The sequence below is a fragment of the Psittacula echo genome (assembly GCF_963264785.1).
Source record: "Psittacula echo genome assembly, chromosome: 17".
NCBI classification, from domain to species: domain Eukaryota; kingdom Metazoa; phylum Chordata; class Aves; order Psittaciformes; family Psittacidae; genus Psittacula; species Psittacula echo.
This window is the reverse complement of record NC_137753.1, coordinates 7,876,785-7,904,592: the sequence shown is the minus strand read 5'-3', so window position 1 is coordinate 7,904,592 and position 27,808 is coordinate 7,876,785. Positions and strand designations below refer to the sequence as shown.

At 55.7% G+C, this 27,808-nt stretch overlaps 2 protein-coding genes across 8 annotated transcripts in view; one reads left to right on the top strand and one right to left on the bottom strand.

The window, feature by feature from the left end:
* Window positions 1-492: 492 nt before the first annotated feature.
* Window positions 493-12,481, top strand: ZBTB17 (zinc finger and BTB domain containing 17). 5 transcript variants are annotated; one of them, XM_080631222.1, is made up of 17 exons: window positions 493-599; window positions 1,779-1,877; window positions 2,347-2,464; window positions 5,564-5,770; window positions 5,919-6,095; window positions 6,933-7,073; window positions 7,201-7,320; window positions 7,675-7,913; window positions 7,991-8,133; window positions 8,695-8,995; window positions 9,102-9,189; window positions 9,650-9,766; window positions 9,861-9,981; window positions 10,072-10,202; window positions 10,938-11,153; window positions 11,902-11,991; window positions 12,079-12,481. In XM_080631222.1, the coding sequence occupies exons 2-17, from the start codon at window positions 1,872-1,874 to the stop codon at window positions 12,363-12,365; spliced, it is 2,502 nt and encodes an 833-aa protein (XP_080487348.1). In that variant the 5' UTR covers window positions 493-599; window positions 1,779-1,871; the 3' UTR covers window positions 12,366-12,481. The 5 variants fall into 5 exon arrangements, with proteins under 5 accessions (XP_080487348.1, XP_080487349.1, XP_080487346.1 ...); XM_080631223.1 differs by having other exon boundaries at window positions 6,930-7,073; window positions 7,207-7,320; XM_080631220.1 differs by having other exon boundaries at window positions 6,930-7,073.
* A 2,975-nt stretch (window positions 12,482-15,456) lies between these two features.
* The window catches only part of SPEN (spen family transcriptional repressor), a 67,106-nt gene continuing 54,754 nt past the window's right edge, over window positions 15,457-27,808 (bottom strand). For 2 of the 3 annotated variants that reach the window (XM_080631328.1, XM_080631330.1), the window contains exons 11-15: window positions 19,423-27,346; window positions 18,454-18,867; window positions 17,533-17,727; window positions 16,883-17,041; window positions 15,457-16,234 (exon numbers count right to left, since the gene is read on the bottom strand). In XM_080631328.1, the coding sequence (XP_080487454.1) occupies window positions 16,103-16,234; window positions 16,883-17,041; window positions 17,533-17,727; window positions 18,454-18,867; window positions 19,423-27,346 (8,824 nt within the window). In that variant the 3' untranslated portion in view covers window positions 15,457-16,102. The remainder of the gene's footprint in view (window positions 16,235-16,882; window positions 17,042-17,532; window positions 17,728-18,453; window positions 18,868-19,422; window positions 27,347-27,808) is intronic. The other variant, XM_080631329.1, reaches the window with a different exon arrangement.

Here is a 27,808-nt window from a genome sequence, read left to right as displayed (position 1 = left end):
TGAGGCGCTGGCCCAGGGTGCCCAGAGAAGCTGTGGCTGCCCCATCCCTGGCAGTGTTCAAGGCCAGGTTGGACACAGGGGCTTGGAGCAAGCTGCTCCAGTGGAAGGGGTCCCTGCCCGTGGCAGGGGTTGGAGCTGGAAGAGCTTTAAGGTCCCTTCATCCCAAACCCTGCGCCGCGCCTCAGCGGGTTCATCTCATGGCTGCAACACTCGCTGTCCCTCAGGAGACACCCGGCCCCCCTCACGGCGCTACCCAACACCCCGGCCCGCTGGCACAAGGGGAGCGGACAACACAGCCAAAGCCCTCAGGGACCTGCAACGTGTGGGAACAGAACCCTTTGCCCGTCCCGGAGCCGCAGTGCGGGCCCGCACCGGCGCCATCCCCGCGCTGTCATGGCGGCGCCCGGCTGTGGCAGAGGAGGCAACGGAGAGCGCCATTACCGGCCTCACCACGCCCCTCTACGCACGCGCAGTGGCCGAGCCGCGCCTGCGCCGCCGGTGGGCGGAGGAGGGCGACGCCGCTTCCGCCCGGCGCCAAGATGGCGGCGCCCTTTGTCTGATCCGTGTCACGGTGAGCGCCGCCGGGCCCGGCATGGCAGGTAGCGGCGGGGGGCCCGAAGGGGGCCTGTGAGGGGCCTGTGGGGCGGCTGTGGGGCATGGAGGGGGGGTTAGGGGGCTTTGAGGGGAAGGGGGCTGCGTCCTGCGAGCTGCTTGGGGGGTCCCCCCCCCAGAAGGAGCCCTTCTGGGGGGCACCGCGGTGCGGAACCGCTGTTTCTACGAGGGGGCCGGCGTTGGGGTCCCTCTCACCCCTATACCACTTAATGGGGGCAGTGGCAGCTCGTCCTACCCCCGGTTGCACCCCCTGAGCCCCCCCCCCCCTCCCCAGGCCGTCATAGGGGGGCAGGGGGCGGCTGGGGCTCACCCTCTGTGGGGCACACTTGTGTCCCCAGCGAGCCGTGGGGCGAGGTGAGCAGCAAAGCCTGCGCCCCACACGTGTGGGGCAGCCGCTGTCCCCCCGGGACACGGGTAGTGCTGACAGCACAAGACCCCTGACAGCACACGGGGTGTCTGCCTTAATGTGGTGACATTGGGGATGTCACCAGCGGAAGAGTGCAGGAGCCTTGGAAGCTTCACGCAGCGGCTCAAGGCAAAAAGAGTTTCTCATCTCCCAGCATCGTTTTTGGCACGATGTCAGCCGTGCTGGCTGTACCTGCCCTCTGTGGCATCACTCGGGCACAGGTGATGTGTTCCATGGACAAAACACCTTTCCTTAACCCCGTGTCTGCATCGGAAGCTCATGCTGGGTTCTCAGAGCTGGGGCAGCCCTCCTGAGGCAGGGTTTTCATGAGGGAACAAGGATTGAGCACTAAAATCACCCCGTGCTGCAGAGGCAGATGGTTTCCAGGGCAGAGCTCAGCTCTGGCCCTGCCTCAGCAGCTCCCCTGGCTCCATGCCTGATGCAGCACAGGGCTCCGGTTACCTGCGGGCGCAGTGACAGGAGCTGCACCAGCGCATCCATGGGCCTGAGCATTGGATAACCGAGGGCTGTATGTTCAGTGGGGGGTGTCCGCAGTGTCCCTGCTCATCCCCTTCCTCACATCTCCTTTTAGTTCCTTCTCGCTGCGGGTTTTTAGCTGCCTGTCATCACTTGTGACCATTTCTCTCGCCTTCCGGTTTCGCTGCTGACCACAGACAGAGCCCTTCTCTATTTCATAACTTATTGACACATCTGGGTCCTGATCAGCCCTTAACTTGTACGTTAACTGGAAACCTTGCAGGATCAGTGACTGGAAATGAGGACAGACTCCCCTGCGCAGAGACTGAAAGGAGTGGGGCTGCTCTGTTCCCCGAGCTGACACGCAAGGAGGGAGATGACGGTAGGCAGAAAGTAACCCCTTCTTTGTATGTTCTCAGCATGAGCTTGGAGGGCTGGATGGTGACAGCATCAAAAGGCTGCATTTAAACCACTGGTTTTTCTGAATTTATCAAGGTTTTGGGGTTTTTTAATAGATAGATGCTTGGGTGGCAGGTGCATGGTGAGATTAATATTGTTATAAGCAAGAGAGCTTAATGGAGCTTGTGTTGAAGCTCCCTGGGAGCATAGTCACTGTATTTCTCTCTGTGGACACAGGGAGCAGATGTGGGTGTTCCCATAATGAAGCTTCTCCATGATTAATTGGGTAATGAGAGACTCAGCAGTGGGGTTGGGAGGGGAAACAGCGCTTGGGTACCTCTGATAAGGTGAAATTGGGGGTGCCCAGCCCTGGGTTGGTGACATTGGACCGCGGCGCATCGAACACATGAGTTTGGGGTTTAAAACAGAGCTTTTCATCCCGTTTCTCCCAGGATGGCTGCATAGAGACTGACTTGAGCACTGGGAAAGGGGAATACTCTGAAGGAGAGCCACAGCCATCTCACCCACAGACTCGGTCCTCTGGATATCGCCACTCCGTGCAGCGCAGGGGTGAGTTCAGGCACCAGTCCTGGCTTACTGGGGTTCTGTGACGTGTGCTCGGACAGTGCCACTGCCTTAAACAGCCAATAGTGTGGTGGACCAGCAAAGCCTGGTTTGGGAATTGCCCTCCCTGGATCCATCCCTGTTTTGGCGCATCCTGTTCGGTTGGGGAAGGAGATGGATCTTGGCACTGGAGATGGGAACTGGCCTTGCCGGAGTAGTGACAAGGAGCCAGGGTGGTGTTTTGGGTGCGCTTTAGGGTTTTTGATCCGGATATTTGGGATTTCTAAGGCTTGGACTCAGTGTACAAAGGTGATGTCAGTTGCTGGGGGACGTTGGGCACTGCGTTTGTGTTCTTGTGCTCCAAGGAAGCCATAACGTGGTGTTTACAGAGGGAACCACAGAAAAGATGGACTTTTTCCAGAGGCATTGATTTTCGTGGGATTTTGCTTCCCTTGCAAAGGTTGGATGTGGAGCTGAGGCGAGTCCAATCAGGGAGCAACCCAGATCATCGTTCACATGCAAAGTGCCTCCTACAAATTACCAAAAATAACCTTGTAGTGCATTGGACCATCCTGATTTCTCAGGTCCCATTGCACAGAGCATCCCCAGCAAAGAATGCAGCATTGTTTATCCTGCTGGGAAAATCCCCCCCTGTTTCCCACAGCTTCCTTTGCAAACCTTACAGCGTTGTACCTATGTGGGGGCTTAGACAGAGTTTGATCCAAAGACTGATTTTTCTGGCTCTCAAGGGATGTATTTTGGGACAGGCTGTGGGTGTTTGGTTAAAAAGTAGAGCCGTGTTTTGGAGAGCTGGGGGCGAATCGCAGTGGTGAGTCAGGGAGTGGGATTCCTCATGGATCAGAGTTGGAAGCAGCACTGTTGAATGTCTTTGTTGATGACATGGACAGGGGGATCAAGGGGGCCCTCAGGTGCTGATGACACCGAGCTGTGCGGTGCAGTCGACACGCTGGAGGGAAGGGATGGGATCCAGAGTGACCTGGACAGGCTGTAGAGATGGGACCACGTGAACCTCATGAGGTTCAACAAGGCCAAGTGCAAGGTCCTGCATATGGGTCAGGGCAGTCTCAGGCACAGCTACAGGTTTGGGGGGGTTGGATGGAACAGCCCTGAGGGACTTGGGGGTGTTGGTCAAGGAGAAGCTCCCCATGACCCAGCTTCAGTGAGCGCTTGAGCCCAGAACCCCCCCCGTGTGCTGGGCTGCACCCCCAGAGCGGGAGCAGCAGCTCAGGGAGGGGATCCTGCCCCTCTGCTGTGCTCTGGGGAGACCCCCCCTGCAGCCCTGATCCAGCCCTGGGGCAGCAGCACAAGAGGGACGTGGAGCTGCTGGAGCGAGGCCAGAGGAGGCCATGGAGATGCTGCGAGGGCTGGAGCAGCTCTGCTCTGGAGCCAGGCTGAGAGAGCTGGGCTGGGGCAGCCTGGACAAGAGAAGGCTCCTGAAGGGGAGACCTGAGAGCAGCTCCAGTGCCTAAAGGGGCTGCAGGAAACCTGGAGAGGGGCTTGGGACAAGGGCCTGTAGGGCCAGGCCAAGGGGAATGGCTTGAACCTGCCAGAGGGGAGACTGAGATGAGCTCTTAGGCAGAAGCTCTTCCCTGTGAGAGTGCTGAGGCGCTGGCACAGGGTGCCCAGAGAAGCTGTGGCTGCCCCATCCCTGGCAGTGCTCAAGGCCAGGTTGGATACAGGGGCTTGGAGCAAGCTGCTCCAGTGGAAGGGGTCCCTGCCCGTGGCAGGGGTTGGAGCTGGAGGAGCTTTAAGGTCTTTTCTAAACCAGTCTGGGATTCGGTGATGAATTACAAAGACAAACAGCACCTTTGGGGAGTGAATCTCTCTGTGCGTGGTCTGATGACGTTGGAGGTGTCTGGGCTTTTCCATCCTGCTGGGAATGATTTTGGAAGCGATTGATCCTTGGCCAGATCTTTCAAGTGAGTTGCAAACCCTCCCAGCAGACAGGAGGAGGCTCCCTCTGCCCATGGTGCTCACCCACTGTGCGCTTGTGCACACTCACATGGATCCAGAAGAAGGGATGTGCTCGCTGCTGCTGGGAATTGACCTGGTTTTATGGATCCAAACCTGCTGCTTTTCCCTGATCCGAGACTCCTGAGCTGTTTTGAAGAGCTGGTAAAGTGGAACAGCAGCTGCTGTGTGCTGGAAACCTTCAGTGAGACGCCGAGCATTGACTTAGCGTGGAATCCAGGAGTGTTTCCCTGACCACGGCCTTGTTTCTTCCAGCATCCAGAGCTTTGGGGACTTCCTGCCCTGGCAAGTTGAACAGTAACAAGTCCCCATTTGCTTTCTCCTCCCTTCTTGCTCATTGCTTGCTCAGCAAGTGATGAAATGATCCCTTCAGCCTGCACATGAATCAGTTCTGGGGAAACAGAGCCAAGTGAAAGCTCTTCATTCTCTGCCCTCAGGAGAAACCCCAACACGTGGCAGCACATCGAGCTCATGGTGCCCCTCAAGCTTTGCCCACGAGGACCTGCTTGAAAAATGGGCTTTTGTGGTTTTCCCAGGAGTTTGCAGCATTCCTGAGCCAAAGCCATGCTTCAAGCAGGGAGAGCTCCCTTTAAACACCAGATGCAAGGTGAAAATCCCTCAGCATCACGACAGAAGCACCTAAAATGAGACAAAACATGAAGATTTGGATAACTCTTTCCATGCTGTGCCCTCAGAGGGAGCACTGACACCCTCTGCTCACCAAAGGGACAATAGCACTTGTCTTTGTGGAGGAAAAAGGGTTCCTGCTCATAGCTTGGACCACTTGAGGAGTAATCAATGTGTTTTAAATGCTGTTTGAAGGCAAAAAATCCATTGACTGTTGAACACAGTCTCTCTCCAGCCCTGTGCTGGCTGTTCCAGGAGAGGTTTTGGGTTGTGTTTGATGCTGGAAGCAGGTGGCTGTAGCAAGAAGCCCTGTTTTTTAACTAGCAGTGAGGTCAGGTTGCGGTTGTTTTGTGGCTTTGAGATCTGATCCTTCACGGACCTTCAGGCTCCTTTTGCTTTATGGCCCTTTCTGATGTGGTATCAGCGTTTCAGAACCCACCTTCACCCCTTTTCCTGGCATTTATGGGTTCTTTTTCCTCCCCACAGCCATGGATTTCCCCCAGCACAGCAACCAAGTCCTGGAGCAGCTGAACCAGCAGCGGCAGCTGGGCTTGCTCTGCGACTGCACCTTTGTGGTGGACGGCATCAACTTCAAGGCCCACAAAGCCGTGCTGGCGGCCTGCAGTGAGTACTTCAGGATGCTCTTCGTGGACCAGAAGGACGTGGTGCACCTGGACATCAGCAATGCAGCAGGTAGGGGGGGGTGGTCCCACGTCCCTCCGAGCTGCTGAAACACAGCGGTTTGGTGCCCAGGGCCCGTTGTTTCACCCGCTTTGGGCTTTTCAGAACTGTGTGGCTGAGCGCTGAGAGGGTGTTTCTGGTTGCGTCGCCTCCCTTGCAGGCCTGGGCCAGGTTTTGGAGTTCATGTACACAGCTAAGCTAAGCCTAAACCCTGACAACGTGGAAGATGTGTTGGCTGTGGCGGGTTTCCTCCAGATGCAGGAAATTGTCAGCGCTTGCAATGCTCTCAAGTCCCTCGCAGTGCCAGCAGAGAGCCCACAGCCCCCTGCCGAGCTCGGTACGTACCTTCCTGCTTCCCAAAAGTCAGAGAATCGCAGACTGGTTTGGGTTGGAAGGGACCTTAAATCTCATCCAGCTCCAACCCCTGCCACAGGCAGGGACCCCTTCCACTGGAGCAGCTTGCTCCAAGCCCCTGTGTCCAACCTGGCCTTGAACACTGCCAGGGATGGGGCAGCCACAGCTTCTCTGGGCACCCTGTGCCAGCGCCTCAGCACCCTCACAGGGAAGAGCTTCTGCCTTATCTCCAACCTGAACTTCCCCTGTTTCAGTCTGAACCCATCACCCCTTGTCCTATCTCTCCAGTCCCTCATGAAGAGTCCCTCTGCAGCATCCTTGTAGCCCCTTTCAGACACTGGAAGCTGCTCTGAGGTCTCCATTCAGCTTCTCTTCTCCAGACTGAACAGCCCCAATGTTCTCAGCCTGGCTCCATATGGGTCCTGCTCCAGCCCCTGAGCATCCTCGTGGCCTCCTCAGGACTTGCTCCAACAGCTCCGTGTCCTTATCCTGAGGACACCAGCACTGCACACAGTGCTGCAAGTGGGGTCTTATGAGATCAGAGTCAAGGGGCAGGATCCCCTCCCTGAGCTGCTGCTCCCGCTCTGTGAGCACAGCCCAGAAATGGTCCCACAAAGCAGCCAGTCTCTGGCCACCTTCCAAACCCACATCCTGGGTACATCTGGTGCACAGGGACATCCAGATCTCCTCGTGCAGCACCAGCAGTTGAAGAAACAATTCCTTCAATCCTCATGGGATTTGGGAATCCTTCTAGCAGCCGGTGCGGTGTCCCTGCTTGGGCAGCAGAAGCTGGATCTCTTTGCCTCTTCCCTCACAGCAGCTGACAAAGTGACCATCGAGGACAAGCCATCAGCAGCAGAAGCAGGGGGTGACCCTGACAAACCCAAGCTGGTTCCTCCTGACCTGGAGGGGAAGGAAGAGACTCCCAAGGCGCAGGCAGAGCAGCTGGGTGCCCAGGAAGGTGAGACACCAAGGGCTGTCACCCCAGATCCTGCATCGCCCCCCCAGCACACCCTGTCCTGTGCTAGGCTCCGCTGCATGGGGCCAGCGTGCTCCTGGTGGTGCCTGAGGTGCTCTCTTGCTTACAGGGGCAGATGCTGCCACGCCAGAGGGTCCCAGCACCGCAGGTCCTGGCTGCCAGGAGAGCGTGGTCAGCAGCAGCAGCCCCGCAGTGCAGGGCAGCAGCTCTCAGGGCCCTGGAGCAGGAGGTGCGTTGAGGAGCGAGGGCGGTGCTGGGGACTTTGCTGCCTGCCCATTCCATCCAGCAGAGCTGAAACCAGCCTGGGCAGGGCTTGGACCCTGTTTTCCTGTGCAATGATGATGTTTGTGTGAGGTTTGCTGGGCCAGCGCTGCCTCCTGTGTGCCATGAGAGCCTGTGGGAGCAGTTTTCATGGGGCAGGGCTAGGAAGGGTTGGGAAGTGCTCCTGTGTCTGTGCAGGTGGTTGGGTTTTAGGGCTGATAACCTGCAAATCCAAACTGGCTTCAGGCAGGGGTCTCAACACCAGTCCCTTGGGTTTTGCTGCTCTCAGTCTTTACCATCCCCATCTTCTAACTCTGCATAGAGGTGGAGCTGGAAGGGAAGGAGGAAGAGGGGGAAATGACAGCAGAGGAGGAAGAGGAGGCCAAAATTCCTGAGGAGGAGCAGCCCCGGTTGGAAAACGGAGAAAACGCTGAGGATAATGAATCTGGGAGCACTGATTCCGGGCAGGAGAACTCGGGAGAATCCCGACTGCTGCGTTCAGGCACTTACAGCGACAGGACCGAGTCCAAAGCCTACGGCTCCGTCACACACAAGTGTGAGGTGAGGCTGGTCCCAGCACCGATGGTGGCTCTGGTCCCTCAGGGACATCGGGTGCCACTGTCCCTGTCTGTCCCCAGGACTGCGGGAAGGAGTTCACCCACACTGGGAATTTCAAGCGGCACATCCGCATCCACACGGGCGAGAAGCCCTTCTCCTGCAGGGAGTGTAACAAAGCCTTCTCCGACCCGGCCGCATGCAAAGCCCACGAGAAGACTCACAGGTACCGGAGCTGCCACTGGGAGGAGAAGAGCTTGGAGAGGCTGTGGTGGCTGGGTGAGGGCTGGAGGAAGAGGTTGGTGTTGGTCCAGCAGCCACCGAGGGCTCAGCACCGAGGGGATGGAGGCTCCGAGCTGCTCATTGGGATGGGACTGGCCATGGGAAGGGCTGAAAAGTGTGGCTTTTGCCACAAAAGGTCAAATTCCAATGAAATCTGTTGGGGTGTCCAGGAGGAAATAACCTGTCTGTGCTGCCTTTCCTTGGTGGGTTGCTTCAGGACATGCTGGAGGATCCGGAGGGGTCTGGCTGGGGGTGGTGGAGCTCAGATGGGGAGAGCAATGGAACTTGGATGGGGAGCACTGGAGCTCAGATCAGGGTGATGAAGCTTTGATGGAGGCGCTGGAGCTTGGAGTAGTGGAGCTCAGATTGGAGGTGGTGGAGCTCGGGCTGGGGATGCTGGAACCTGGCTGGGGTGCCCTGGAGCTCATATTGAAGTGAGTGAGCTCGGACTGGGGGCTCTGGAGCTCCGCACCCCAGTTCTTCCCCCTCGCCGTGCCCTCCCCAGCCCGCTGAAGCCGTACGGCTGCGAGGAGTGCGGGAAGAGCTACCGGCTCATCAGCCTCCTGAACCTGCACAAGAAGCGGCACACGGGGGAGGCCAAGTACCGCTGCGACGACTGCGGGAAGCTCTTCACCACCTCGGGCAACCTGAAGCGGCACCAGCTGGTGCACAGCGGGGAGAAGCCCTACCAGTGCGACTACTGCGGGCGCTCCTTCTCCGACCCCACCTCCAAGATGCGCCACCTCGAGACCCACGACACCAACAAGGAGCACAAGTGTCCCCACTGCGACAAGAAGTTCAACCAGGTGAGCTGGGCTGCGGCCCCGCAGCGCCTTGGATCCCTCTGGAAGAGGATGGGATGATGATGATGATGATGGGGGGGGTCTCTGCATCGCTCTGTGTTGTCCCCAGGTGGGGAATTTGAAGGCTCACTTGAAGATTCACATCGCGGATGGGCCCCTCAAGTGTCGGGAGTGCGGCAAACAGTTCACCACGTCAGGTAGTGTGGGGCTGGGGGGCTGAGTGATGGAGGTCAGGGTGGACTGGGACCGGAGGGAGGGTTTCATCCTGGGTTTAAACCTCTTACTGTGGTGCGTTAATGTTTCCCCCTCTATGGGGCACCTCCTGTGGGACTGCACCCCAGGAATGGTCCTAGAAGGAGCCTTTGATCCAGCTTTTGGGGATGGGGAAGTCTCCTTTCATCTTCCCAAACTACTGCAGAGCTGGGGGGGTCCGAATGAGCCCAACAGCATCTCTCTGTCCCCTCCAAACTCAACACTTGTTCTGCCTATCCCCACCACCACGTTATCCCCCATCCTTGGCTGTGTGCGAGGTGCCCCTCGATCCCTCTGTAAAACAGCCACAGGCATTCCCAAGGGAGCTTCCAGGGTGCTGGGAAGGAGGGATGGGGGGTGCTGCTGTCCCCGTGCCCCACAGCTGAGCCTTGTCTGCTCCCACAGGGAACCTCAAGCGGCACCTGCGGATCCACAGTGGGGAGAAGCCCTATGTCTGCGTCCATTGCCAGCGCCAGTTCGCCGACCCCGGGGCGCTGCAGCGGCACGTCCGCATCCATACGGGTAAGGGAGCGAGCTCTGCGCTTCCCCACTGGATCTAGGGGGGAATCTCGGAGTCCTTGACCCCCCCCTGCACCTTTCCTATGGTATTCCACAGGGGAGAAGCCGTGCCAGTGCTTGATCTGCGGGAAAGCCTTCACCCAGGCCAGCTCCCTCATTGCCCACGTGCGGCAGCACACAGGGGAGAAGCCCTACGTGTGCGAGCGCTGCGGGAAGAGGTGAGGGTCCGCAATGGGGATGCGGGGTGGAGGTGCCTGTGTGGCACCCCTGGGGACAGGGAGTGTGGTGACAGCTGTGTCCCCCCCCAGGTTCGTGCAGTCCAGCCAGCTGGCCAACCACATCCGCCACCACGACAACATCCGGCCCCACAAGTGCACTGTCTGCAACAAAGCCTTTGTCAACGTGGGCGACCTCTCCAAGCACATCATTATCCACACCGGTGCGTGCACGAGGCTCCAACCTCCCCATCCTTAACCACCCTCCCCATCGTTGACTGAACACAGCCCGGCTTCAGTGAGAGCTTGAGCCCAGAACCCCCCCGTGTGCTGGGCTGCACCCCCAGAGCGGGAGCAGCAGCTCAGGGAGGGGATCCTGCCCCTCTGTTGTGCTCTGGGGAGACCCCCCCTGCAGCCCTGATCCAGCTCTGGGGCAGCAGCACAAGAGGGACGTGGAGCTGCTGGAGCGAGGCCAGAGGAGGCCATGGAGATGCTGCGAGGGCTGGAGCAGCTCTGCTCTGGAGCCAGGCTGAGAGAGCTGGGCTGGGGCAGCCTGGACAAGAGAAGGCTCCTGAAGGGGAGACCTGAGAGCAGCTCCAGTGCCTAAAGGGGCTGCAGGAAACCTGGAGAGGGGCTTTGGAAAAGGGCCTGTAGGGACAGGCCAAGGGGAATGGCTTGAACCTGCCAGAGGGGAGACTGAGATGAGCTCTTAGGCAGAAGCTCTTCCTTGTGAGGGTGCTGAGGCGCTGGCCCAGGGTGCCCAGAGAAGCTGTGGCTGCCCCATCCCTGGCAGTGTTCAAGGCCAGGTTGGACACAGGGGCTTGGAGCAAGCTGCTCCAGTGGAAGGGGTCCGTGCCTGTGCCTGGAGCTGGAGGAGCTTTAAGGTCCCTTCAACCCAAACCATTCCATGGTTCCATGGTTGTAACCTCCCCCCCAATCCCTCCTCTCCCCCATCTCAGGGGAGAAGCCGTTCCTGTGTGATAAATGTGGTCGGGGCTTCAACCGTGTGGACAACCTGCGCTCCCACGTGAAGACCGTGCACCAGGGCAAGGCTGGGATCAAGATCCTGGAGCCGGAGGAAGGCGACGAGGTCAACATCGTCACGGTGGCCTCCGATGACATGGTGACATTGGCCACCGAGGCGCTGGCTGCCACCGCTGTCACGCAGCTCACGGGTGAGCCTGGGGCCTTCCTGGAAGGGAAACTTCCATAGGGTGCAGCTTGGGGGTCCTGGAGCCATCCCGAAAGTGAGGTTTGTCCATAGGGTGGTCCCAAGAGCCATGCTGGAAGGGAAACATCCATAGGGTGTAGTCTGTGGATGTAGGAGCTGTCCCAGAAGCAAGGTTTATCCATGGCAAGAGCCATTCTGGAAGGGATGCTTATACATGGGGTGCAGCTTGGGGGTCTTAGACCCATTCCAGGAAGGAAACATCCATGGGGTGCAGCTTGGGGTCCTGGAGTCATCCCAAGAGCAAGGTTTATCCATACGGTGTAGTTTGGGCATCCCAAGAGCCATTCTGGAAGGGAAACATCCATAAGGTGCAGTCTGGGGATCCAGGAGCCATTCCAAAAGTGAGGTTTATCCACAGGGTGCAGTGTGGGGGTTCCAAGAACCATTCCAGAAGGGAAAAGTAGTTACAGGGTGCAGTCTGGGGGTCTTGGAAGGGAAACTTCTCCATAGGCTGCAGCCTGGGGGTTTTTCATTCCAAAAGCGAGGTGTATCCATGAGGTGCAGCCTGGGGGTCCTGGAGCTATCCTAAAGGATATTGGAGGCTCATCCATGGGGTGCAGCACCCATTGCTGTGGCCTTGAGGCTGGGAACCAGCGCAGCCTGGATGGAACCCCCTTAACCCCACAATGGGCACATCCCCGCATCCCGCTCCGGCCGGGATCCCCCTGATCCCTTTTCCCCCTCTCCCGCAGTGGTGCCGGTGGCGGCCGCCGTGACCGCGGATGAGACCGAAGCACTTAAAGCCGAGATCACCAAAGCAGTGAAGCAAGTGCAGGAGGCGGGTGAGCAGCGATGGGGACCCGCGGGGGGCTCAACCATCTGCCCCCATTCCCCCCATCCCATCCATCCCAACCCCTTTTCCCTTGCAGATCCCAACACCCAGATCCTTTACGCCTGCGATTCCTGCGGGGAGAAGTTCCTGGACGCCAGCAGCCTGGCGCAGCACGTCCGCATCCACACGGCCCAGGCGCTCGTCATGTTCCAGGCGGACACGGACTTTTACCAGCAGTACGGCCCCGCCGGCGCCTGGCACACGGAGCAGGTCATTCCCGCGGGAGAGCTGCTCTTCCGCACCCGGGATGCAGCCTCCGAGCCCCCCCCGGCCCCACTGGGCCCACAGCCAGCGGCTGGAGAGGGGCAGCCCCCCCCCGAGTGACTCCTCACCACCCCCACCCCCCCCCCTTCGCCTTTATTTAAGAGACAGTGCTGGGAATGGGTGTAAAAAGTGGATTTGGGGAAGGAGATGGAATAAATGGCAATATTTTCTATGGGCTGGTGCTTGGGGGGGGATGGTGCTGGAAGGTTGCCCCCCCCCGGTGATGCTGAGGGGGGGAGAGGTGGGAGCACAGAGCTGGAGCCGAATGGAGGCTCCTCAAATCCTCATTTAATCACTGCCAAGGGTGGGATCTGTTGGAAATGGGGATATTGAAGGTGGAAAAGGGTCTTTCACTGTTTGCATCAGGATGGGGGGGAGGCCTGGCGCCACATCCAGGCTCTTCCCAAGGGCACAGACCCCATCCTAGGGGTCCTGGGGACCCTGGAGGCAGGATCAGGCCTGAGTCCCCCCCAGGATGCGGGATGGACACACGGACACCCCCATGGCTGCTGGGGGCACTGTCAGACCCTTCACAGTCGCTGTGTCCATGTCTGTGTGTCTGGAGCTGGGATCAGGCCTGAGCCCCCTCAACCACCTTCCAGGGCTCCAGGGGTGGAGATGGAGGCTGGGTTGGATACACGGACAACTGGAAACAGGGATGGCTGCGGGTCCTGATGGACACAGAGGCACGGAAACTGATGGGGTTTGAGTGGGGCCTTTGGGGCAGGACCTGGTGTGGGGGGCGGTTATGCCGGGGGGCAGGAGGAGTCCTTGTGTCCATCTGCACATCCAACCATCCCTGCATCCATCCACACCGGTGTCCCTGAGTCCATCTGTCCATGCGGCCGCAGCGCAGCCCATCCCCTGCTCCCACCCACCCCCAGCAACAGGGCCACATGGACAGAGGGACACCAGGACAGGGTCTGTGCCCCTGGACACACGGGCAGTCACGGCCGCGCTGGTGGACAGTTGATGGACACACGGACAAGTGCCCATCCAGCCAGGTGCATGCACACGGATGGACACAGGGACTGTTCCAAGGCCAGAGGGATGCACAGACACATCCACAGCCAGCGGGACACACGGACACATGGATATGGGTGGATGGACAGACAGACACAGGTGTCTGTGCCACCTTCAACTAGAACCACGGGTGGCTGCAGGGCCTGCTGGACACTAGGACAGGCATGGGTCCAGACAGACAGACAGACCCTTGTATGGGATGGTTGGATCCAGCTGGACAGACAGACAGGAGCGTGTTCAGTTGGACACAGGGGTGGTTGCTCACTGGCTGGACCAGGCAGCCAGCTGTATACATGGATACCTGTATGTGCAGCCAGACAGCCCCCACGTACACAGTCACCTCCTCAACCCATTGGCATAAATTCCCTCTTCCGCCCCCAAAACCCAGACTTTTTCTGCCCAAAGGCCCCATTCACAACCCCTGGCTCCAGACACAGGGACTGGGGCATAGCGGGATGGGCAGCAGCCGGTTTGTCCACCCACCCATCCATCCAACCGCCCGTCCTTCTGGGAGGGTGCTCAGGCCCCATCCCAGCTCCAGACACACGGATGGGCACAGACACACAGACCATGGGGGTGGTGGGGAAGGGTCTGATCCTGCCCACTTGGGGCTTCATGGCTTCATACACGTGCCTCCACATCCGACTGCCCATGTCCACGTCCACACCGTAGTGCTGCAGGGGGGGGCCTCAGGCCTGATCCTGCCCCCAGGATCCCCCTGGGGTGTCTGTGCCCCAGGATGGGCCTGGAAACGGCTCTGGAGCCCTGGATCCCCTCATCCATCCCTATGTGCCCTGTGCTCGGGACCAGCAGCCCCATTCCCAGCCCCGAGGGGACAAAAGGCACAGACACAAGGACTGAGGCTGGAGCCAGCACGGCCCCCCCCAACCCCTGACACAGGGGAGGGGGATGAGGGTCCCCCCCCCATTTAACCACCCCCGGCTGCTCTCAGGGCATCCACATCTCAATCTCATTTTTACCAACTCTGCTTGATTTTAACCCATTTGCACCAGCAACAGCGATGAACTGAGGGGTTCAGTGGCTCCCAGCATCGCACCGTTCAAACCAGAGCCCAGCGTGGGTTTGGGTGTAAAACCAGTGAAAAAGGTGAATCCTGCTGCTTGGGTTTAACGCTGGTGCTTTAAAGCAAGAAATTGACATTTTGAGTCCTTGTGATATTAAAAGCGGGGGGGGGGGGGGGGGGGAAATGGCAACTTTTGGTTTCCAAGCCCCATTTCTGGGGAAGAATCAAGCGATTTGGGTGATTCTGCTTCCAAAACCTTCGATGTGTTCAAACCCAAGCCCACCGCGGCCGAGGGAGCACAAAGGGGCGCCGAGTGTTTTGTATTTTTTAATAAAGTTTGTAATCCAATGGACACACAAAACAAAACAGGGGGAAAAAACCAAAAAAAACCAACGGAAACAAACAAAAAAAATAAAACAAAACCGGGAAAAAAGAAACCAGTTCCATAAATTAATAAAGTGTTATCGGGGGGCGGGGAAGGGGGAAGTCTTTGTACAAGTGTAAAACACTTCCACAGCGGATGAGGCGGGGGGTGGTTAAATGAAGCACTTACAAATGGGTGACGATACAAAGTCTGAGTATGAAAATAAGATTTTTTTTCTCTGAAAACACGTTTTTGTTTTGTTTTTGTCTTTTTTTGTTTTGTGGTTTTTTTTTTTTTTGTCGTTTTCTCTTTTTTTTCTTTTTTTGGCACAGATTAAAAAAAAATGTATGTCGTGGGGAATCTGAATTTTCTTTTTTTTTTTCCTTTTCTTTTCTCTTTTTTTTCTCCTTTTTTTGTTGGTTTTTTCCCGTCTTTTTTTTAAAGTCAGTATTATATATATTTATATATATTATATATATATTTATATATACACACACCCACTGAGTTCTGCATATCCCACCGGGAAGGAAACAAAAAAATCTCTCCCTTTCGCGTTGTGTTTGAGGGGCTTTCTGTCTATTTGCTCATTTTTGTTGGGTTTTCGTTGGGTTTCGCAGTGTAAACTGTACATCCCAGATGAGGAGAAGACGCTGCAGCAGGAGGCGAGCGCAGGAGAGGAATCACATCCAGAGCGGAACGAAAACCAGGGATGGGGAGGAGGAAAAGAAGGGATAAAGAAAACCAAGCGATGAAGTCAACTGAAACCAACTCAAGCGGAGGGGGCGATGTGTGAAATGCTCCTTGACCCACAGATCTCGGCGGAAGGCCCCAGGTCCTGCGTTTCCAAGTCCACGGCGCGTTTCGATGTGTGTCAGGAACATCCAGAGCGTCACAGCGTGTCTCCAACTGTGCAAAGGTCCGAGTCACTCATTTAGTGCAAAGGCAGTTCAGGTTCTTTTTTATTTTATTTTTTTTTTCCTTTTTTTGTTAAAAAAAATAAGCCATCCTTTGTCTTTTTTCTTTTTTTTTTTCCCCAAAAGGAGGCACGGGAACCCCAAACCAGGCGCCTGCTGAGTGCAGCCGTTGTCCATAAGCTAAAGCAATATGTAAACATCCAGGGGAGCAGCTCCCCAGCGACAGTTTGATCGAGGCCGGTCAGGGCAGGAGGCTGGTATCTGGCAGCATTTTCTTGGTTCATTCCTTTCTTGCTTGCTTTTTTTGTGTTTTTCCCGGAATTCTCTTTTTTCTGGGTGGTTTTGGGGGGCTCGTTCGGGGCTGGTTGGTTTGTTTGTGGGGTTTTATTTTTTGCTGCAGGGCCTTGGAAGAAAGAAAACAAAAACGCCTCAAAAAGTCAAACCCGACTCGAGTCCGTGCGCGGCAAAGGGCTCAGACGGAGGCGATGACGATCATCAGGTGAGGGGAGATGTTGGAGATGCTGGCGAGCAGGTCCGGGGCCAGGCGGGAGAGGTGGCTTTCTGAAAACTCACAGGGTGGGAAGATCTGCAGAACGTAGGCAGGCTGCGAGGAGGGAAAAACACAGATCAGGGCAGGCAATGGGGGTAAAACGGGTGGGATTTGGGTGTTTAAGGGCTCAACCGGGTGCACGAAAGGGGATGCTGTTTGGTGTGATTCCCAAGGGAGGGAGTTTTTCCACACCAGGGACATCAGACCTGGCTGCTTTTATCAGGAAAGGCATAAAAATTCCCATTAATCATTCCAGCGCTTGACGGCTCATTCTGGGCTGTTTACACCCTGGGAACACATTCAATGTGATTCAATGCAGCAACACACCTGGAGTAAACGTTCCACATCACCTAACATCTTGTCTTCAGGTGGCCAAGAGCAAGAAATCCCTAGGTATCCTGGAAAAATCAGGATACAACAACGACTTTACTTCAGAAGAGCTGGAAAATGGGCTTGGTTCGGTTTGGGCTGGAGCCGCAGTGAACAGGTATTTGGGGGCTTTGGGGGATCATCTTCAGTAACTACAGACCCACAGGTTTGACTGGTGATGTAAGAAGCCAGCACAGTAGATGTGGGGATTTGTTTTAACGCTAAACCAGGCAGCTCAACTACACCCTTAAGCAAAGATGGGCAGGCCGGATACATCCCATTACCTATCGATATAGTTTATCTACAGCATTCCGGGGCTTTCCCTGCCCGTACCTGGTTAGAGCCGGGGTTGGGCACGTTGATGATTCCTGCAGCCTGCTTGGCCTGCAGGTAGCTGATGAACGCAGCCTTGAGCGACTCTGTCTGATTCACCACGTCCTCCTGGTCTCGGCCGCAAGGCAAGGCCAGCAGCAGGCAGTAATCGCTCTCCACCTGGGAGAAGATACACTCATGAAGGCAGATGTTTGCTGGGAATGGGCCTCTTCCTGACACACATCCATTATCCGCAGTGGAAAATCCTCTCTCTGAACTCCTACCAAGTTACAGCAGACTTGCTGACAGCTCAGCCAGCCCAGGCCATGGTGAAAAAGACTGAAAACCAATTTCCACAGCCCTGAATTCCACTTCCCACCTTACTCAGACTGCTGGAGGCAGCAGGAATTTGTTCCAGGGCTGAGGGATGGGTGACTTCAAAGGCTTCCCACCTCCACCATTCCCTTTTGTACCAATGCCTATTGCAATCTGTATCACTCACTCTCTGGGATGCAGGAATCACACACACCTCCTACCAGACCCCCAAAATAACGTGACAAAAGCAACGAGCACCCAAGTTTCTGTCAGTTTTCTTACCCAGCTGCTAAGACCAGCCCCGTTTCCGTCACACAGGTTTTAGCTGTCCCAAAACACCCGTCCCAGCCCCTCACCATCATCCTGCGTGCGACTCCCTCCAGCTGCGAGGCCTCGAGCCGCATGCGCTGGGCAATGCGCAGCGGGGGTCCCCCCTCGGGCGCCGGCAGTGACCGGTGAGCCAGGACGTTGTTACCGGAGACAAAGTGGAGCTGAACGGCGGCCGTGTCATTCTTCAGAGCCAAGAGGCCCTGCCAGACAATGGGGTATTTCTGGGAAGAGAGGAGAAGGAATATTAAACGCTAACAAAGGACGTGGAGCTGCTGGAGCGAGGCCAGAGGAGGCCATGGAGATGCTGCGAGGGCTGGAGCAGCTCTGCTCTGGAGCCAGGCTGAGAGAGCTGGGCTGGGGCAGCCTGGACAAGAGAAGGCTCCTGAAGGGGAGACCTGAGAGCAGCTCCAGTGCCTAAAGGGGCTGCAGGAAACCTGGAGAGGGGCTTGGGACAAGGGCCTGTAGGGCCAGGCCAAGGGGAATGGCTTGAACCTGCCCGAGGGGAGACTGAGATGAGCTCTCAGGCAGAAGCTCTTCCCTGTGAGGGTGCTGAGGCGCTGGCCCAGGGTGCCCAGAGAAGCTGTGGCTGCCCCATCCCTGGCAGTGTTCAAGGCCAGGTTGGACACAGGGGCTTGGAGCAAGCTGCTGCAGTGGAAGGTGTCCCTGCCTGTGGCAGGGGTTGGAGCTGGAGGAGCTTTAAGGTCCCTTCAACCCAAACCCGGCCGGGATTCTGCAATTAACAGTGCCTTATTGTGAGGCACTCATAAATGTGGCTAAAATTCACTGGGGAGAGAAACAGCCCAGAAAGCTGACAGATCATCCATCTCCTTCTCTACGAGAGGTCAGTTTTGGTACTAGAGGCCAAGCTACACAGAACCTGATTATTTCTCTCTGGACAAGGAGCACGAGACTCCCTGGCCAGGAGGAGAGGACGGATCGATACTCACCGTCAGAAGCTGAACCATATCCACAGGTCTCTGCGACACAGGGTGAGGAGATGGCTCCTGCTTGAGAGCAGACTGCGGCTCGGGGCGATTGAGGGGCAGCCCCGGCGGCGCCCCAGCACCTGATGTGGTGGGGATAAACATGGATTGCTTGGGAACAGCCTGGGGTTGGTGCGGTGATGGAAGCTCCTGCTTGATTGAAATAGCCACAGGCGAAGGGTAGGAGGTCTGGCCCGTGTCCCCTTGTGCCCTCTGAAGGTGGACGTGAGGGTCTATCTGTGCTGCATGCCTATTTACAGTGGCGTGGTGACTCTGCTCCGGCCCTGCTGCCGCTGGGCCCTTGGTATCCTGAGGGATCTGAGGGGTCTTGCTGCGAACTGGCTGGCTGGGGTGCGAGTGTTCGCCCTCCGATAGACCCTGGGAAGAAGGTGGCGGGGAGAAAAGCAAGGCTTTAGGCAATGGGTACATCAGAACTTGATACTTCAATGAAAAAGCTGCCAGGACACCTTCAGATCGCTGGTGGAGAAATCTGGGTCTCCACAACACAGCATCAACCCCGTTCCAAGGCCACCCCAGTAGACAGAGCTGAAACCACAGCCCCTGAATCCTGCTCTGAGCCTATTCTTAGCCACAGCATCCACCCAAGGATGTCTGACCTATGCACTACCTCAATTCTTCCCCCAACACCTCTACGTCTAGAAACCTGTAGGCAGCTTCACACCTCCCGGTTTGAGTCCTAGAGTGGCCCACAAAACGGGTTATTTTAGCTTCCTCTAATGCTCAGCAGCTTTCAAATCTCACTTCCAAACAGAAGTAGCTCCTCTTGTGCTATGAACTGGAGCAGAGCTTGGAGACTAACCACAGAGAGCTGAACCCAGCTCCTGAGGCCACGCAGGGCCATGCCAGGGCTGTTATTAGCTCAAAGCACTGCAGGTTTCAGGCAGGAGGAGGAGGTAGGTTTGTATCTCTCACCTGAGACGGGGTCATGCTCCGGGAAGGCAGCCCAATGGGCGAGGCGCCGGGGAACTGAGGGTGCCCAAGCTGTGCCGCGGTGTGGTAGTTCCTCATGTCACCGTACACGGACCGGTAGTCGTGGAAGGAGCTCCCCGCGGGGTGCATGATCTGTACCCCGTGGGGTACCACCACCGGCTGCGAGAGGGGCAGTCCAGGCAGCTGGCTGCTGGAGGGGACGCTGAGGAGCCGGGGTTCGCTGTGCGGAGAATGAGCCATCTTCCCTTCCGAGGATTTGGGGGTCTCCTTCCCAGGCTGGGGGGTTTTACTGACAGGAGGAGTCTTCACAGCCCCTTCGGGCGTTCGGGATTGTCTCGTCTCCGAGTGGTGCTCGCCCACCGCAGCCATGTGTGGGTGCATGATCATCCGCACGTCCCGGGGCACGTTGTACTGGTCGAGCCTGATGCTCGTGGGATGCATGCGGTAATCCGGCTGCATCACCAGCACGTCGGACTGGACGGGGGCTGGCCCTCGGCACACCGTGGTGTGGTGGTAGTGCATCTCCTCCTCAGGGGGATGCTGAGAGGACAGAGGAGGCATGACGATGTCTCGTATCGGAGCTGGCTGGGGTGTGCTGGATCGCTGGGGTTTGATCTCTATCTGGGGTTGCAGAGCAGCGCGGGGGGAGTGGAGCGATTCCGGGCGGATGCCGTAAGGGATGCCAGAGAGAGGAGGGGTGTTCATCCTCACCTCGCCTTGAGACAGATGGCCCAGGGACACAGTCTGCGTTACGCTGTGAGGGGGCATGATAACAGATTGCTCGGGATGCATGCTGGATATGTACTGGGGAACGGGAATTCCCGGCGCCAGCATGACCGGGGTGCTGCTGGATAACGCCGGGGACGAGGTACTGCCAGGATGACAAGCACGGGGGAACGGCGATGGCGAGTGCCCGCTCGTCCGCGGTGAATGCGGCTCCTGTTTGGTGACCCCCAGGTGGGAGATCGCCCGGTCAGTTGGGGTGCTGGGTCCCGAGCTGACGTGGTTCGCTTCCGAATGCATCTTCCCAGAGAGGGAAGGGTGGTGAGGGCTAACCCCAGGACTCAAGCTGGAGGGCTGCAGAGTCTTGGTCTCCACTTTCAGAGTGGCTGGGTCAGAGAGTTTTTTGTTCACAACCATCTGGTTATGGACGAGTACGGGTGGAGTGTTTACAGTCTGTGTGAGGACCTTCCCAGGCTGAGACGCTGGAGTCTGGACAGAAAGGTGGGACGAGTCGGACTTCTCCTGTTTGATGGAGGAGATGACGGGTGACGTGTTATAAGGTTGTGTTCCTAGTACCAAAGAAGAATGGGTGGAAACAGTTCCGTAGCCTGCTGAGGTCTGGGAGCCTTTTGGCGTTGGTTGAGATGGCGTGATGGGTTCCTGTTTAATCTGAGACTTGGACACAGACTGCTGAAACTCGATATCCACAGCGCTGGCTGGGGGGATCTGGCTGATCTTGGCACTAATCCGCTGAGGGCCTTCTGTCTTCTGCCCCGAGTAACTCAGAAGCACTACACCTTCCGAGGTGTTCACCCGCAGCCCCGGACTGGAGCCAGTCTCTACAGGCCTCTCCTCGATAATAGACATGGACCCCGGGTGAAACCTGCTGTTATCATTTGTGCTTGGCCTCTGCTTAAATTTCGGCGAGGGAGCGTTGACCAGACACGTCTGGGTTTGGGGAGCCTGCTTCACCAAGGTGATCCTGGGAGCCTCCTCCAGATCCACGCTGTGGGGCATCCTGCTTATAACAGAAGTGGCTTTGGGAGCAATCACGGTGCTCATCTTCTCCTTCTCACCAAACACGGGTGCCTCGGCCACCGGTGGGTCCAAAGTGTTGGTGATGGGAACCGCTGGCTTCTCCTCCGAAACCGGCTTTATGGCCTCAATGGCGGGGTGGAGAGGTACCTCCTCCAGACAAGGCGCGCTCACCGGCTCGGCGTGCGTCGTCGTCACATGCGTGGAGGTTATGCTCGTGGCTGAGACATACTTGGGCTCCATGAGGATCTTCCTCAAAGTGCTCGAGTTTGTGTCGATATCAGACGCCTTCGTGTCCGGCGGGAGAGCAGGCGGAGGCGTGGAACGGGCGCGGGGCTCCTCGTGCCTCACCATCCACTCTGGGACCTTGGCAGCACCAGAGTGAAGGGGCACGATGGTGGCGGGCACCGAGGTGGGCAGCTTGGCTGCTGCCACGGCCGAGGGGACGGCAGCAAGGGCGGTGTTTGGGGCACTCGGTGGTGTGATGGGCACGTTCTCCATGGGCGACCGTATCTTAAACCCGCTCTGGCTGCCCTCCTCGAGGGGGACCGGTGGGGAGGCCAGGTCCAGAGGAGCTGGAGCTGGTGCTTTTGGAGACATGCTGCTCTCAACAACAGCTTCGTGTGCGGCCACGATGTCAGCAGCTGCAGCCTTGCCTGTGTCAGAAGCACTTGGCTCCACGGACACCTGAGCCATGGCTTTTATTTGCTTTTCCTCCTTCAAGACTTCTTCAGGCTTTGCCTTGACTTCGCTGGCAGGTGGTGACTTGCTCTGCAGCCTCTCCGGCTCAAAGGCATTGACTTCAGCAGCGTCCCCCTTTCTGCCCGTGCTCTTTTTGCGTCTCTGCCGTGTGGTTTTCTGACGGCCCTTTTCCTTCCGAGCAACTTCAGCCTCCTGCAAGGTCTCTGTCTCCTGTGCAGAGTTGGAGGACTCGCTGAAGCTGACTTCAGTCTCCTTGCTCTCTGCTTCTACCACGGATGGGGCAGAGCTGGGAAGCGGCTGCACCGCAGGCTCCATGACAGCCTCAGTTTCTAGGATATTATTCACTGCCTGATCTGTCTCGGGCTCCATCTCCTCCTGAGGGGATGGCAATGCCAAGGGCTCGGTGGTGATTTCAGCTTCCGATTCAGCAGGATACGTTGGGGGTGCAGGAAAACTTTCTGTCTCCCCAGAGATATCATTAATGATGGAGCCGATGGCCGCTGCCAGCTCCGTTTCACTGGCCTGATGCGCGGGTTTGTCTCCCTCCTCCTCCTGACGAACTTCAGGCACGTCTGCCGGTGGCTCTTTGTAGGCAGCAATGGACGGAGGAGTTTCAGTGAGCTTTGCAATGTTCTCCACAGCCTGCTCCAGTTCAATCTGTTTTGCCAACTGGGCAGCTTCGGGGGACTGCTTGGGTTCTCGGATCACCTCCTTTTCCGTTTCTGGGAACGAATCTTCTACCTCATTCTTAGCAAAATGAGGAACCAAGATGTCCTCTTTCGGAGGGCTCTTCATTTTGGCCGGTGACACCGCCACCGGCTCTGCCTCGTCCTCAGTCGGCCGCAAGGCGCCCTTGACTTCATCCACGTTGAGGCGTATTTCCACATTTTTGAGACACACGGATGCTTTATCTACAACGGTTTTGGTATTTTTATACCTTCCCCTTTTGGATTTCGTAACCTTTTCAGGTGCCGACTTCTTCTCAATGATCTCAACCGTGGGGATTTCCAGCTGTGTTTTCTCCACATCCAGTTCTTTCCTGTCACGTTTCTGCTCACTCGCTGCCAGTTCTTTCTCAGTCACTTTTGCTTTATTGCCATTGTCACCAACACTTGATTCCTGACCGCTCCTTTCAGCAGCATCTTCAGATTCAGCCGATGCATCAGTTTTCGGTTCATTCTTCCCTTTCTTCCCCTGTTGGCTGGCTGCAGCTGGGGAGTGACTGTGTGTTAGCTTCTGGGATCTAGGAGACCTCCAACCTTCAGCAGGCTTAGGAGCTTCCACAGCATCTTTCGCTTCAGCCTCCTCCACCTCTTGCTGAACCGGTTCTGTCTTTATTGGAGAGATGTCCTCCTCTGGCTTACGGCGGGTTTTTGGAGGTCTTCCCCTCCTGGGGGTCGTAGGAACCGTTGTCGCTGCTTCCTGCGGTTCCTTTTCCCCTCTCTTCCTGGTGGATCGAGTGACTTCCACAGAGTCCTTCACCGGAGAAGGGCCTTCACTGTCCCCTGTGGTGGCATAGACTGACCTCACGTTTCTGCGCCTGGTCCGGCCTATAGGCAAGCTTGGCTCCACGTTTTCTGGCTCTGCAGCAGAACTTGGGGATTTAGCAGCGTTCCTTGAAACCTTCTCAGCCTCCACTTTCAATTCAGAAAGCTTCTGCGTCTCCCCACGAGGAGAGCTCGACCTCTTGAGCTTTTCACGGTCAATCCTCTCACTCTTCCTCGTGACAGGCTTCTCCAGGACATTAGCTGCAGCCGACTGCACGGGAGTCTTGGAGCGTTTGCTCTTGTAGGACTTCTTATCTTTTACCACAACTGGAGTTTCGACTTCCATATCATTGTCAGAAACAGGCGGCAGGACCTCGGCAGCCACCTCCACCTTCTGACTCACACCAGCATCAGCGTTGGCAGAAGGTGGAGGGTTTTCTTCTTTAGATTCAGCAGCTTCCTCGGACTTTGGAACCAGCTTGGCTGGAGGTGGAATTAACTGGGCAGCTTCAGGTTCTGGATCTACACTGTCTGCTTGGGAATATGAAGATCCAGGTGTAGGAGGCTTGGTATCCAAGTATGAAGGGTGCTCTGTTGCCACAGTGTCTTCCTCCGGGGCCAGGGTTGTAGCAACAACTTCTTTGCTGGCTTCTACAACTGGCAGGGGTTCCATTTGCTCGAGTGGTTCCATTTTGACAGGAGCAGCAAGTTCAGGGAAAGGTTTCTGTTCCTCTGCTGCAGAAGCAGGTTCAGAAGCTTTTTCTTCTTTCACAGAAGCTGCTTCCACCACTACCTTTTCATTCACTACCTTCTCAGAAGCAACTGGTGCTGGGTCCTGTGGCAGGACAGTGACTGAAGAGGGGCTGACCACTGAGGGAGTTTTATGTTCTGGTTCTTTACTATCTGGAACAGTGTCTGGTGTTTTCGGCCGGTTTTCTTTATCTTCCTGTTTTTCCACTTCTTTTGGTTTCTGATCTTTCTCCTTTTCTTTCTGCTGCATTCGTGTCAGTTCAATAAATCTGCTGTGGAAGAGAACCACCGGCTCTTGCACCAGGTCAGCCGTGCTGTTGGTCCCATCAGAGGAGGACTGTCTCCCATACAATCTACCAGAGATGAAGTCAAGATCATCATCTTTTCTCTCTAGGTGCTGCAGGCGTTTGGAGTCCTGTTCAAAGATTGAACTATGCAAAAAACGAGAAGCAAACAGTTCCTGTCTCTCTTGTTCCTCCTCTTTATGATCGTCCTTCTTATCATCCAGTTTTCCACCTTCTGAATCAGTCCTGATCTTTTTCTTTTTCATATACCAAGATGGAATAGGTCTGGGAGCCGAGTCAACCTTCTCTTTGTCTTTATTGTTTCTAAAACTAGCAAATCTTGAATCCCAGTCTAGAAAGGACCAGTTTTCTTCTCTGGAGGAAGAGAGAGATTTAGCTCTTTCAAGCAAGGCCTTGGTGTCTGGTGTGATTGTCTTGTCCAATGCAAAAGAGTAAAATTTGTTTCTTTCTAAAGAACTTGACAGTCTTTCCTCTCTTTCACGTAACTTCTCTTCTCTGTCCCTTAATAAAAAAGACAACCTGGAACTCTCTAACAAGGACGAGGCTTTTGGGGAATGGGACTTGTTTTCACTGTCATCATCCGAATCTGAAGGCACCTCCCCAGGCTCCAGGTCCCGGACAGAGCGCTTGCGTATGCTGTCTCTCTTGACGATGCTGCTTGGAAAGCTGATATCGACTCTCCCAGGCTCCTGCTTCACTTGTGTTTCCCACCTACTCGAGTCATCTTCAGAACTCAGTACAGAGAGTTTTATTTTAGCCATTTCTGCCATCTGCTCCCTTCTGCTGGAATCATAAGGATTGAATTTCAGCGAGTCCTCCCTCACAGTCATGTTGGAGTATGAAAGACCCTTTTCTTCTATTTTGGGTGACTCTTTGGTTTCCTTCAATGGCATTAGCCTTGGAGAATCGAGTGTGTCGTCATCTTCATGGAAAGGGAAGTGTCTGATGCTAGGAGAACAGGATGTCCTTTCAGAGTCCTCACTCACCTGACGAGAACTTCTGTAGTTCCTCTCTCTTTTAGTGCTGATTTCAAAGTCAAACTGGTCAGTCTTTTTCCTTTTACTTGGTGGAGAGTCATCAGTGACGTCTTGCGGTGGTTTTCCCACCTCATGGACCAAGCTCCGTCTTTCATATTCATCCACATCTTTCTTTGGACTGCCGAACTTCTCGGACTTGGCGATCTCCATTTCCAGCTGCTGTTTCAACCTGCGACTCTGCTCCATTTGTTTCCTGTAGCTTTGTGTGTGGTCGATGTCAATGCCGATTTTCTCCTCCGTATCAGTTGACTGAGGTTTCTCTTGGCCAAGTTTATGGTCAGGTGTGTCTTCAGGAAGACTGGAGTAATTTTTCCTTGTGTCCTCTCTCTCTGTTCCTTGGTCATCCAGGAGCTGTACCTGCTTATGCTGCGGTTTTACTGGGTTCAGTTTTTTAGCAGAGAGCTCCTGAACCTCTGCTGGTTCATCGGCTGCCTCCAGGAGCCTCGCCTGCAGATCCAGGGTGGGACGCATGCCGATCCCACCAACATTAAGTGTCTCCTGTAGTTCTTTGGGGCTGGTAACGGGAATAAGTCTTTCCAGTTTGAGTTTTTTAGATTCCCTTTTAAGCATCTCCTTCCTCAGGGGTTTTCTCTCTAACTCTCCTTCCCTTAACATGGTCGCTTCTCTAGAAGAAGCCGTTGCGTCAAGCTGCTTCTTCAAAACCATGCGTGCATCTTCCTCATCTTGGCTGCTTCTTTTTGCTTCCAGTTTTTGCCTGTCAGGCTTCGGATTCGCATCAGCAAAACGCCTTTTACGAGCCTCCAACTTGTCTAAATCCACCGCATTGGCCCCCTCAGAAGTTTGCTCTGTCTTCAAGTGCTTCTTGGGTTTCAGTTTTCCCTCCTTATCCACAACTTCTATGTGACTGGCAAGGGCTTTCTCTTTTTGTACCTTGGTTCTGGCAGGTTCCAGTTTAGACTGATCAGACTTGGTTTGCTCAGCTTGAGATGCCTGTGTTTTCTGCTCAAGAAGCGGGGACTTCATAGTGTCGTTGTCAAGCTTTGCTCTCAGTTTCTCCAGAGCAGGCTGATCAATAACCTTCCCCTCCTTTTCTTTTACTCGGGTCAACACGACGCAGGGCATTAATTCCAGCCGGTTTTTAGCTGTCCCTTCTTTGTCACCTCTCTCTTTACTCTGTTTACTGTTACCCTTCAGTTTTTCAGGGCTGGGCTCTCTCTCATTCTCCTGATCCGTTTCGGAAGATTGAGAGCTGGGCGAATGGATTTTTGCTTTCCGTTTTTGCTTATCAGTCTTTTCCTTTTCCAGTTTTTCCGGCTTTTCCTTCCTCACCAGGCGTTTCTCCTTGTCCACCCTCTCCTGGTCAAACACTCGCTCCTTCTCCGCCTTCTCGTTTTTTGTGTAACGTTCCATGCGGGCTTTGTCGAGTTTGTCGTATCGTGGAGGGGACAGAGAGCTGCAGCTGCCGCTGCGATCCGATGACCTGCTGTAAATCCTCCTCTCGGAATCACTCTGCAGCCGCTCTGACTGTGACGGGGATGCTCCGGGGCTCTGTGGGCGCCGGGAGTGCGTCGGGCTCTGGCTGCGCTCAATGGGTCTCCGTTCGTGGTCTCTGTCCCGATCAGATTCAAACCGTTCCCTCTCCCGCTCTCTCTCCCGTTGCCTGTAACTGTACTCCCTTATGTCCTGCTCGTAAGGATCGCCCCTGTAATCCCTGTACTCGCGTGGGTCATCGTAGTAGCGTGGGTCATAGTAGTCTCCTTGGTAGGGATCCCACTCCGCGTAAAACTCTCGGCCTCGAGCTGGGTATTCTCGACGAGGATCTTCAGGATACGTCCCTGGAGTCCGAACAGTCTCGTAGTAAGTACGATCAGGGGCGTACTCGTAAGATCCTCTTCGCTCATCTCTGCTAAATATGAGAATAAACAAGTTAGTTCTCCTCCTCAACTGTGCTTTTTGCTATGTAGGAGAATCAGTTTATGGCAGTTTCTTTGTATGGAGGCAACTGTACAGAGCTGCACACAGAGGTTTAACAACAACAAATCAGTGTGCAGTGGATTAAATGCTTTGTGAGCTTATCAACTCACTGCTGCATTTCTGCCAAATTCAAATATATTGTTAAATTGAGGTAAAACCTATGCCCCTGTGTATAGTCCAGCACAGTGAAGACCATCCCCTCTCAAGCTCCTGAAGCCTACCTCTGAAAAGTAGGAGTCAAATCAGAACTCAAGCTTGGAACCTCTCCATTACTAAGCAGTAAAGCGGTAATAAGGTTTCTTTAAAAACCCTAAACCCTGTAAGTGAGCACTTAATTCCAGAACCAGCTCTTTCTCTGCATGTGCAATGCTGACGTTGCCTATTTACAGTAAGA

What these genes read in the sequence shown, in the direction of transcription:
- ZBTB17 (XM_080631220.1), top strand. An exon ending in GGACATCAGCAATGCAGCAG is followed by an intron (nt 5,771 to 5,918) that starts GTAGGGGGGGGT and finishes CCTCCCTTGCAG; the next exon opens with GCCTGGGCCAGGTTTTGGAG. An exon ending in GCCCACGAGAAGACTCACAG is followed by an intron (nt 8,134 to 8,694) that starts GTACCGGAGCTG and finishes TGCCCTCCCCAG; the next exon opens with CCCGCTGAAGCCGTACGGCT.